Genomic DNA, 12,266 nt, shown 5'->3' with positions numbered 1-12,266 from the left:
TGAGCATACCCTGCCACACTCAGGGCGAACAAAGCGATACAAAAGGGGATGATGGACGGAGCGTTTGAGCAAATCAAACACTCACCCCCAGTCAACTGATCTGGGTTTAATCCATCACCATTCTTTAGCCCACTCAGCCACCCCATTTCAGATATGGCTATATGCAAATCAGTCTGACCCTGTGCCTCATGGGAACAGTCCAGCCCGAACTGCCAAGCCATGTCTTCCATGGACCGGAAACAAGCATCCTGGGACCGGTTTCGGATTCGTAATCCTCATCAGCCAGGCTATCTTGAATCCAGTGGCCAAGTGAACAAGGGACTCACGTCTGAGCATACCCTGCCACACTCAGGGCGAACAAAGCGATACAAAAGGGGATGATGGACTGAGCGTTTGAGCAAATCAAACACTCACCCCCAGTCAACTGATCTGGGTTTAATCCATCACCATTCTTTCGCCTAGTGTCTAACCCAGGGTGGTGTGGAGTGCAAAAAAACGATGGATTTAGGCCCAGATCCTTGTACTGGGGTGAATGTATGACATTGTTCTACATTCTGTCCATCAACTGTGTTTTTTGCAATTTTCACCCCGAGTGGGCTGGGTATGCTCAGACGTGAGTCCCAGGCTCTCCACACCACTGGAGTCAAGCTATCCAGGCTGATGAAGGCTGATAGCCATAAACCGGTCCTTGGATGCTTGATTCCGGTCTGGGAAAGACATGGCTTGGTAGTTCGGACTGGACTGTTCCCATGAGGCACAGGGTCAGAGCTGATTTGCATATAGCCAGTGTCTAACCCAGGGTGGTGTGGAGTGCAAAAAAAAACCGATGGATTTAGGCCCAGATCCTTGTACTGGGGTGAATGTATGACATTGTTCTACATTCTGTCCATCAACTGTGTTTTTTGCAATTTTCACCCCGAGTGGGCTGGGTATGCTCAGACGGGAGTCCCAGGCTCTCCACACCACTGGAGTCAAGCTATCCAGGCTGATGAAGGCTGATAGCCAAAAACCGGTTCTTGGATGCTTGATTACGGTCTGGGAAAGACATGGCTTGGTAGTTCGGACTGGACTGTTCCCATGAGGCACAGGGTCAGAGCAGATTTGCATATAGCCAGTGTCTAACCCAGGGTGGTGTGGAGTGCAAAAAAACGATGGATTTAGGCCCAGATCCTTGTACTGGTGTGAATGTATGACATTGTTCTACATTCTGTCCATCAACTGTGTTTTTTGTATACTAAATTGTGGCAAATACTTGAGGAGATGGAAGTCGAGCCAGCCATTCTATTATTCTCACGGCATCTCTATTCAGGGGCAACGGCTAAAGTAAGACACAGGCTGAGGGGTGAGTGCACGGGGTCCTTTAGCATAGAAAAAGGCGTAAGACAAGGCTGTGTGCTGGCCCCTTTTCTTTTTTCCCCTCTATACGAATAACCTTGAGGCGGAACTGGGGCCAGCAAAATCGACTCCCCAAGGTTTGAAAATAAGCAGATTGTATCACTTTTGTACGCGGATGACGCGGTATTGATGGCAAGAACGAAGGTGGGAGCTCAGAAGGCCCTTACAAAATATTTGGAATTCATGGAAGCAAGAGGCCATAACATCAATGCAAAGAAATCATATGTGATGAGTTGTGGCAAAGGTTGTGCTACCTGTAAATACCTCAAAGTCTCAGGGCTTGAAATTGAATACATTAAAACCTTCCCATACTTGGGGGTATTAATTGATGGTTCTGGCACCTGGGGACCTGAGGTTAAGAACAGGACCCTATCTTTTAAACGATCAATAGCCGCACTGAAGAACTTCTCCTCTAAGCTGGGTAAAAGACCCCCTGAAATCATGCTAAAAATTTATGGTGCCAAATGCAGAAGCATCGCATTGTATGGGGCAGGGATCTGGGGATACCAGGATACATCATTGTTACAGGTTGAGGAAAACAAATTTTTTAGATACCTGTTAGCTCTCCTAAAGGGCACCTCAGTTTTTAATTGTCATGCGGAATTAGGGATGGACCACATTACTGACCTGATTAAATTGCAACCTATTCTGCTCTGGCGCAGAGTATGGGTTTCAGAAGCTCTTGGCCTAAACCAGGATATTATTAGGGATGTCATGGGTCTAGATAATGCGAAGCGCATTATCTGGCTTGAGTATATTAGAAAAACACTAACTGACCTCCAACGGCCAGAGCTATTTAGTAATCCGGATTTAATTAGGAATGTTTCGAAAAAAGAACTGAAGAGGTTATGCATGGCTCATTTCGACTTACGAAGATGTGCAGGGGAGATAACGAAGAAAACAGTAATTGATCACCAATTGTCGCTGACAACCTATACAATACAACCATCTCTAACCATGAGTACCGTGGGCTTTGATCGATTCATCTTGACCAGATTCAGGTTTAATTTATTTCACCGGCTGGTCACATTTCCACGTAAAAATGATTGGTCTAGAACCTTAGCTCCTTTCCCCTGTGATAACATGTCACTGCAATCCACCTTTCATGTAGTACTGTTTTGCAAACTGTACGAGAGGGAGCGAAAAAGATGGATTAAACAGTATTTGAGGCAAGATGCCTGGCGGCAATGCAGACCTGCGTTTCTTAGTTTGCAGCAACTGTGAAATGCTACTTGCACTATGGTGATGACTGGATTTTTAAAAAATGTTTTAAAAAATCGTAATTCTATGATTAGCTGATTCATTATAATGATTTAATCCTATCTTAAGATAAATGTTATTTATTACCAGATGAAATGTAAAGTTGTACATATATGTATTGTTGCTTTTATGATTTTAAACTACAAAAATCGAATAAAGCTAATCTGAATCTGATATATACCTTGTGTGGTGTCCTTTCATTTGGTATTCAAGGGATTATTATTGGTAAAACAATTGGCTTCACATGCTCTCTGAAGTGTTCGCCTAAGACTGCTTTGTCCATGCTACCACTAGGATAGCTGGTCTATAAGGTTGACTTTACAACCATCACCATAAGGGTTGTTTGGACTGGTGCAAGGTGCTCACTAGAATAGTGAACATCATATACCAGGCCAACTTTTCACATTGTCCTCTATTCTAGTGGGCACCTTGCACCAGTCTAAACGACCCTTATGGTGATGGTTGTAAAGTCAACCTTATAGACCAGTGGTAGCATGGACAAGCAGTCTTAGGCTAAAACTTCAAAGAGCATGTGAAGCCAGCTGTTTTACCATATATAATCCCTTGAATACCAAATGAAAGGACACCACACAAGGTATATATCAAATGTATATGTATTTATTACTAACACAACCCCTCTGCACTCTTTATGAGGTCAGAGTTCGAGATACGTTACAAGTTACTCATTAAGCATACTATAAGTTGCATAAATACAATTCTGCCCTAGGGGCCTTACAAACCATATACTAAGTAAGTGGTTTAAGAGCCACTTCAGGAAAAGTGAATAGGCCTAGGGCCTAGGGAATCGCTGGGGCTACACTACAGGACCAAAGGTTTGGAAGTAGGAGACCCACGGGAGACGTGTGCAGTGTGGGAACACAGACGCAAATTACCATTGACTTACAATGGAGAACGAAGAGGTCACAAAGTTACCGAGTAAGGACACTTCCGGGTGGACTACGGTGAAACCCCTTTAAACTAGGACACTTGAATAGTCAATACCCACGGGAGCACTGGAGTACTCGAGTTACCTCACCCAGGGAAGCCGGGTGCACAGGTGCCTTTTCGTGTCTGGTTTTGTCGATGCTTTCAATGGAGACCTGCAAAAGAAGTGCTGCAGGCGTCCGAAGAAAGTGTGTCCCGGTGGATCCAAGGGTGGATCAAGGAGCTGAAGAACCTGAAAGCAGAGGGGACAGAGTCTGGGTCACTAGCCAGTGACCAGGAAGGAACCAGGGCCCACATGCATCAAGCTTTTTTGCATTCGCAAACGGTGCGAATCGCAAAATTCGGCCGTTTGCGAATGCAAAAACCTTTTTGGGGATGCATCATTTTTTATTTTTTTTCGCAATTTAAGAAATCGCAATTTTTTGCGATTTCTTAAATTGCAATAGCATTTAAGAAATCGCAAATTTTGCGATTTCTTAAATGCTATGCATGATTTTTTTTAAATTGCGAATTCGCAATTAGGAAGGGGAAAATTACCATGAAGTAAACCTTCATGGTAATTTGCGAAAAGTTTTAAAAATGCACAAAAGTGCATTTTTGAAACTTATATTTTACACACACACATGCCCTTGGGACATGTGTGTGAGTAAAATTTACTTACGTGACATTTCAGGGGTGCACCCCTGCACCCTTGAAATTGCATTCTCATTTTGCGATTCCTTAATTGTGAATTCGCAAAATGAGAATGCCTTTCCATTGATTCCTATGGGCCTCTAGGCCCATAGGAATCAATGTAAAGCGATTCCTTAATTGCGATTCGCAATTAAGGAATCGCAAATAAGGAAAATTACGAAATCGCAAAAAGTTTTGCGATTTCTTGATGCATAGGAATTTGCGATTTAGGAATCGCAAATTCCTACAATGATACATGTGGCCCCAGGTGATGTCGCGATGCAAACAGGTGAAGAGGCGAAGCTTGTCTCTGCAGCCACGAGGACCAGGAGGTGTCGACGACGACCAGGAGCTGGAGTCGAGCAGTCCCACGAAGGATCTAGCTGTCTGCGGTGTCGGTATCCGGATTGGACCCAACAAGCCTTGGTAACCGCAACCCACGCAGGAAATGAAGATTCGCTTCAGGTCAGACCAGCAAGGTCTGAGGCACTTCTCTTTTGGAAGGAAGCTGGAGCAAGCCCAGAGCAACCAGGGCAAGCATTGGAAATTCAAAGGATCGTACTCAGAAGGCTCACTAGCCAACGGGCTAGCAACCGCGCAGACGCGTCAAGCTGAAATGCAGGAGCGGGCCCCACACGGCACTCGTGGAGTGTGGAGGGCTGAGCTCTGGTGCAGATGTTGGTTGGCTGCTTCTTGTGCCACAATGCACAACTGCAAGTTACCTCAGGAGTCGATGCAGTTAGCAATTTGCAGGATGTCCAGGGAGTCAGGTCCCACGTCTCTCGTGTCCGTCACGGGTCTCCGCTTTGCTGTGGATGTGGGACGGAGTCCAAGAAGTCTGGAAGTCCAGTCCTGAGTAGCTGAGTCGTCGGGTTCCGTAGGGAGCGTCGAAAAAGCAAACCGGCAAGTTACTGGTGGTGCCTGTTTGAACAGGGTGGTCACTCCTTGACCACAGGGAGATTTTCTTCAGTCTTCTAGTCAGCATAGAATGTCGAAGTCCAAGAGTTCTGTTTCGTAGTTTCTTTCCAGGGTAATCTGACGTCTCTAGACACAGCTCGTAACTTTATACCAAACTAAGGGGCTGGATTACCTGCTAGGTCCCTCCTATGGGTGGACCCTATGAAGGGGGTGGTTACACCCCTTTCTCTTTGTCCAGTTTCACGCCAGAACTTGAGCTGAAGGGCCCCAGCAACTGGGTTGAACCGGGCTATGCATGGAGCACCTGTGTGCCCCGGGCAATGTCTCATTTTGCAGCCCTCCCTGCCCCAATACACTAAAAGCCTGTCTGGGTAGGTGCTAGCACCTCTCAAGGCAGGAAACTTATTTTACAGGCCTCCCCTGCCGGAGTTTCGTCCAGCAGCAGGAGGTCAGACTCGTGTCTGTGGCAGCAGCATCCATTTTGTGATGCTGAAGCTCTGTTTAACTTTAACCGGGTAAAGCAGTAACCACATGTCTTTTCCCTCTAGAAGGGTGGAATGCTACCCCCCCCGCCAGAACTTGGGGGGGGGGGGGGTAGTATTCCAAAGTGTTTGACACCTTACACAACATGTTTTGATAAAGCCAAACCAAAGTTAGCATTAACCCCGAGGATTATAATGCACTTAAGAGTATATGGTATGGCTATATCATAGAACAGCTATCAGGACATGGTTCCGAAAGCTGCAGAGGGGCTCAGCTCATGCTAGGGCACCCTCTCACATAAAACTAAGCACTCTGCCTCCAGGATTGTTAAGGCCTGTCATAGGAGTGACTTATAGGTACATATATGTCTATATATAAGGGTAGATATAGGTATGCTATATCTAAGCAAGGGGGGATTACACCACCTTGCCCAGGCTGAGTGATCAGCCTGTGGTGTCAGAGGCACCTATGCCCTGAGTTCCTATGGTACACTATACAGGGGCTCACAAAGGTGACCCAATACCCAATCAGGTATGTACCTAAAGTACATGGTATCAATTTAGAGAGAGACCAGCTGGGCTGTGGGTCTGAATAGCAGGCCCACAGCCACACTAAAGTCGAGAAACCAGAAAATCACAGCCAAAAGTGGGGGTGACCATAGGAAGCATACCCTACTCTCCTACAGTAGCCCTACGACACCGTCACTTGCTTGGCGACAGAGTGGACAACGCGCTCTTGTGCTTTAAGGATTCCATGGCTACGGCGAGGTCCTTGGGCCTCGCTTTCACCTCTCACCACACGCAGTCTGCTTTTTGCCCCTTTCGTGGCTACGGAACGGGTGCCCGGCACGTTACGTCCAGGGCCACAGGCCTGCACAAGCATTCAAGCCTTCTCATGGCTGGGGACATGGGTCCCACCATTGTGGTTCTGGGGACCAGCGGGTGGGCCAGTCCACCAACTCCCCCTCTGCAGCAGCCTCCAAGCCCTCCTAGTCTGACCTTTCAGGGCCACCATTCGCCAGTAGGCAGCAGGATTCACCATCACTTCCCCCACTGACTTAACGGACGTCAGACAGGTGGGTTTCGCAGATAGTCCGAAGGGGCTACTCTCTCCCCTTCGAGACTACCCCTCCATCCATGCCACCTCAATTCCATTGAATGTCGGAGGATCACTTGGCCCTTCTCCAACAGGAAGTTACGGGTCTCTTGGCCAAGGGAGCAGTCAAGCAAATTCCTGCCCCAGAAGTAGGTTGTGGTTGTTAGTCCCCTACTTTCTGGTGCCCAAGAAGGACAAGGGCCTGTGTCCTATCTTGGATCTCAGGAACGTCAGCTGCTTCCTCCGGAAGGAGAAGTTAAAAATGTTGACATTAGCTCAAGGCCTGTCTGCCCTCGACCCTGGAGGCTGGATGGTAGCGCTGGACTTGCAGGATGCTTATTTTCACATCCCCGTCCTACCAGCTCACAGGCTTTACCTATGATTCACGGTAGGCCACAAGCACTTTCAGTTTACAGTGCTCCCATTTGGACTTACCAGCGCCCCTTGGGTGTTCATGAAAGTGATGGTGGTAGTTGCAGGTCATCTGTCCAGATCAGGAATTCCAGTATTCCCTTATCTCGACATCTGGCTGTTGAAGGCAAGTTCACCTCAGGCTGTCGTCTCCCACCTCCAGACTATGGCCGACCTCCTGCATCTGCTGAGGTTCACCATCAACGTGTCGTAGTCACACCTGATCCCCTCTAAGAAGCTCCTTTTCATCGGAGCGGTACTGTACACATCGCGTTTTTGGGCTTATCCTCCCGAGCAGTGGGGCCGGGATATTCGGGCTATGATTTTGATCTTTCAGCCTCTATTTAGTTCAGAATAACCCCGAGGCTACTGGGCCTCATGACCTCCTGCTGGTGGTCTATGCCAGGTGGCATATGTGGGCTCTGCAGTGGGTCCTGAAGTTCCAGTGGGCACAGCATCAAGGGAATCTTTCCGATTACGTCCAGATCTCGGAGGGCACTGCACGTCAATTGGAGTGGTGGCTCACGAACCGGGACTGGGTCAACAGCAGGTCCCTCTCCCTTCCCCAGCCAGAGTTCACAGTGGTGACAGATGCATCACTTCAGGGGAGGGACAGCCACATGGGAGAGGCAGAGATCAGAGGCCTCTGGTATCTGGTGGAGTCCGGGCTCCACATCAACCTTCTGGTGCTTTGGGCGATCCGCCTTGCATTTAAGGCATTCTTTCCTTCTGTCAGAGGGAGAGTGGTGCAAGTGTTCATGGACAACACCACTGCCATGTGGTACTGCAACAAACAGGGCAGTGTGGAGTCGTGGACCCTATGTCAGGAGGCATTTCGTCTCTGGGAGTGGCTGGAACATCAGGGCATGTCCCTGGTAGTTCAACACCTGGCAGGTTCTCTGAATGACAGGAACTCAGCCGCCGGTGCATGATGGATCACGAATGGCGTCTACACTCCGAGATGGTGCTAGGTCTCTTTCAGCAGTGTGGAGAGCCTTGATTAGATCTATTTGCCACCGAATAGAACGTGCAATGTCAGCAATTCTATTCATTGGAATTTCTAAGGCGGCACTCGCTAGGCAACGCTTTTCATTGCAAGTGGAGTTGTGGTCTACTATACGCCTTTCCGACTATACCACTTCTGCCCAGAGTGCTGAAGAAATCGGGCGAGACCAGGCCCAAGTAATTCTTGTGGCTCCGGACTGGGCATGAAGAGTCTGGTATCCCGAGCTCTTGAACATGGCCATGGATTCTCCAATCAGTCCACCCCTTCTGGAGGATCTTCTGTCGCAGCAGCAGGGGACAGTCCTTCAGCCGAACCTGTCCAGCCTCCACCTCCTTGTGTGGAGATTGAGATTGAGTGGCAACAGTTGACCGCTTTTGACCTTCCTCCTGAAGTCTGAAATGATATCTTGGCAGCCAGGCGTCCCTCTACTAAAACAGTATACGCCTGTAGATGGAACAATTTGTGACATGGTGCGCAGAAATGGCTATGGATCCCCTTTCTGCCCCCCTTTCTCATGTTCTCCTCTTCCTGCTTTCTTTGGCCCAGCAGGGCTCTGCTCTGGGAACCCTCAAGGGCTATCTTTCGGCCTTTCTTCGCCTTCCTGATCAGCCTTCTCTTTTCAAGTCCTCTATGATAAATCGTTTCCTTAAAGGCAGTACTCACCTGTTTCCTCCTATTCCTTTCGTAATGCCCCAGTGGGACTTGAACCTTGTTCTGACTTACCATATGTGTGCTCCCTTCAAGCCGCTACAGAATTGTCCTCTCCGACTCTTGACCTTAAAGACTGCTTTCCTGGTTGCCATCACCTTTGCTCTCAGAGTGAGTGAGCTTCAGGATCTTTCCTTTCCTTGTTGTGCATCTGGACAAGGTTGTCCTTCAAACTCTACCTTCTTTTCTTCCCAAAGTGGTTACATCTTTCCACATAGGACAGACCATCACTTTGCCCACCTTCTTCCCGCCCCTGCATCCTTCTAAAGAAGAGGAGACACTCTATTGTCTGGATCCACAATGTGCGCTTTCATTTTATCTGGATCGCACAAAACAATTCCTGGTGGATGATCAGCTCTTTGTTGGCTATGTGAGCGCAAAGAAAGGTCGGGCCATGCAAAAAGGAACCATCCCTCGATGGGTCTTTCTTTGCATTAAAATGTATTATTCCTTGGTGAAAAATGAACCTCCAGTAGGGTTGCGCCCCCATTCCACCAGGGCAACGGCAGCCACTACTGCTTTGGGTAGTGGAGTCCCTCTTCATCACATCTGCCAGGCAGCCACATGGGCTTAATTGTACATGTTCACTAAACATTATTGCATGGACGGCCACGTTTGACAGACGGCTTCTTTGGCCGCTCATTCTTCAGGACTTCCTGGTGCGAACTTGGTTTGCAGACCCACCTTTGGGTTTGGTATTGCTAGGGTATCTATTCTAAGGTAAGGAATCCATAACTAATAGTATTTTTTCAGATGAACCAGTTACTTACCTTCGGTAACAATATATCTGCAAGAGACATATATTAGTTATAGATTCCTTAGCGCCCCACCCATCCTTTCCATTCTGCGAACTGACTTCTAGAGTAAGGGACTCCCTTTCAGGGCCCTAGTTTCATGCTACAGTGGTCAGTGTCTTACGTAGCTCTGCGCTTCTCTGGGGTGGAATGTCTTGCAAAGAACTGACGTCAGCGCGCAGAAGCAGCATCTAAGTAGATACCGCTACGTCATTCCGGCGACCACAACGCCAACGACTAATGCGGAGTTGACCGACACCACCTACCGACCCAAGCGAAAATTGTTGAAGATGTCTCCGGAACCAGTCTGACGCCTGGGGGTAATTCTAAGGTAAGGAATCCATAACTAATATATGTCTCTTAAAGATATATTATTACTGAAGGTAAGTAACTTGTTCAACTTAAGTAAAGGTGTAAATTGATTGCAACTTTAATGTTATACATAGTAATGTATCAACAAGCAAGTTAACAATGCATGTTTGATTTCTTTCAGGGTACGATTGTAGCTCAGGGCAAACTTATACTGCAGGACACCTTCTTGGTCACAGACAAGGATACAGGACATTTGCCACACAGCAAAGAGAGGCGGGTTTTCCTCTTTGAACAAATGCTTATATTGAGTGAGCCCCTTGACAAGATGAAAGACTTCTCCATTCCTGGATTTTTATTTAAAAAAAGTATCAAGGTAATGTTTGAGCACTGATCAGCTTGTTAATATCATTATGTATTATGTAACTGCAGCTCAAAAATTTACCTTTTTCCAGAAGCTGTATGTTACTTTACCTTCAACACTTTACATTCTCACTGAAGAGGAATGCTTGTGATGCTCCTGACAGGTGGATGACTGCATTCTGTGCTATTCAGCTTCTAAAAATTGAAGGAAGAAACCAATATTTTACTGCTTTAGTATCAACTTCATGCCATCCCTTTCAGTCAGATAGGTTCTCCATTTGAACCTAGACATAAAACTAAATTCAGATATATTTCTTTGAACACATTGTGCTTTTGGATAGGTGTAGCAAAGTGGGATCTGCTTTCATGGTCACCCCCACTTTTTGCCTGGTGTCAGTATGTTTTTGACCTAGGCTGCTGGGTTTCTGCCAACCAGGACCCTAGCATCTGTGCTTTCTCCCCTAAATTTGCTTGGTAAGTACTATGGTACCTACACTATTGGCTACTGGTGTACGCTAAGGGGCAGATGTATCATCACCATCATTTGGGTTCCCAAATAGCGATTTTTTAGAAATCGCTATTTGAGAATTGCAAATTGGGATGTATGTAGAAATTCGCTATTTTTTAGCGATTTCTTAAAATTCCCTAATTGCGATTAGCAAATTGCTAATCGCAATTAAGGACTAATTTCCCATTCATTTCTGTGGGCCAGGAGGCTCATAGGAAGGAATGGGAATTTATTCTCAATTTGCAATTCGCAATTTGCTAATCGCAAATGGAGAATTATTTCAAGGGTGCAAGGGTGTCTTAAGGACACCCTGCTGCACCCCTGAAATTTACATGTGTGCACATATGGCACATGAGCGCCACATGGCACCTTTACAAATGCCAAAAAGTGCATTTTTAAAAGAATTCGCAAATTACCACCAACTACAAGTTGGTGGTAATTTGCGATTTCTTACGGTGAAATCGCAAAAAATAAATGTTTCTTACATAGCATTTAAGGAATCGCTATTTGCGATTCCTTAAATGCTTTCGCAAAATTAAGGAATCGCAAAATTTGCGATTCCTTAATTTTTGCATCATACATACAATTTTGAGAATTTTTAGTCGCAAACGCTGCTTTTTTGGGAATCGCAGCGTTTGCGACTAAAAAAATCCCTTGATACATCTGCCCCTAAGTCCCTAATATATGGTAATAAGGTACTCCGAGCATAGGTACACAAGGGGTCTTGCAGCATGTATTGTGCCACCCATGGGAGTCCACTTAAACTATGGCTACAGACCTGCCATTGCAGCCTGTGTGAGTTGGTGCTTGCACCTCTCAGGACAGGTATAAGTTTCCTTATATCGGAGGTCACTGCACTTGAAATCTGTAAGTCACCCTTATGGCAGGCTCTTCAGTCCTCAGGGCAGGGTGCTTGGTTACAAGTGTGAGGGTGCCCCTGCATGAGCAGGAAACACCTTCGAACCCCAGAATCTAAAATAGACAAGTTAGTGATAGATTCCTTATCTCAGAATATCCCCAGGCGTCAGACTGGATCCAAAAAGATTTCGCTAGCAGTACCTCTGCACCTCAGTAGGTGGCGTCGTGCGGCTCCGCGTCCGTCGCTGGCGTCGTATGCGCTGAGATGACATCACGGAGACTACTTGGGCGCTACCCATGCGCGCTGACATCAGTTCTTTCTTTTTCCGCGCCAGTAAGTGCAGATCCGGTTAGAGCACGTACCTTAGTCACTTTTTTACTACCTTTTTGAGACTTTTTGTCTCCTGTGAGTTTTGGTTCACTCTGGTGCACGTAGGGATGCCTAGGTTTAAGTCTTGTGGGGCCTGCCATCACAATATGTCGGTGGCGGACCCTGCCGACGTTTGCCTCTACTGCCTGGAGACCAAACACGATTCCCGGT

The 12,266-nt window shown here is 46.9% G+C and overlaps 1 protein-coding gene across 3 annotated transcripts in view; it reads left to right on the top strand.

The window, feature by feature from the left end:
- TRIO (trio Rho guanine nucleotide exchange factor) overlaps positions 1 to 12,266 on the top strand; it is a 4,034,553-nt gene that overhangs the window by 2,692,864 nt on the left and 1,329,423 nt on the right. For all 3 annotated transcript variants that reach the window (XM_078687660.1, XM_078687659.1, XM_078687661.1), the window contains exon 46: positions 10,181 to 10,372. In XM_078687660.1, coding sequence (XP_078543786.1) covers positions 10,181 to 10,372 — 192 coding nt within the window. The remainder of the gene's footprint in view (positions 1 to 10,180; positions 10,373 to 12,266) is intronic.

This window comes from Lissotriton helveticus, chromosome 4_1, assembly GCF_964261635.1.
Source record: "Lissotriton helveticus chromosome 4_1, aLisHel1.1, whole genome shotgun sequence".
Lineage (NCBI taxonomy): Eukaryota > Metazoa > Chordata > Amphibia > Caudata > Salamandridae > Lissotriton > Lissotriton helveticus.
This window is presented reverse-complemented; position numbering and strand designations above follow the sequence as displayed.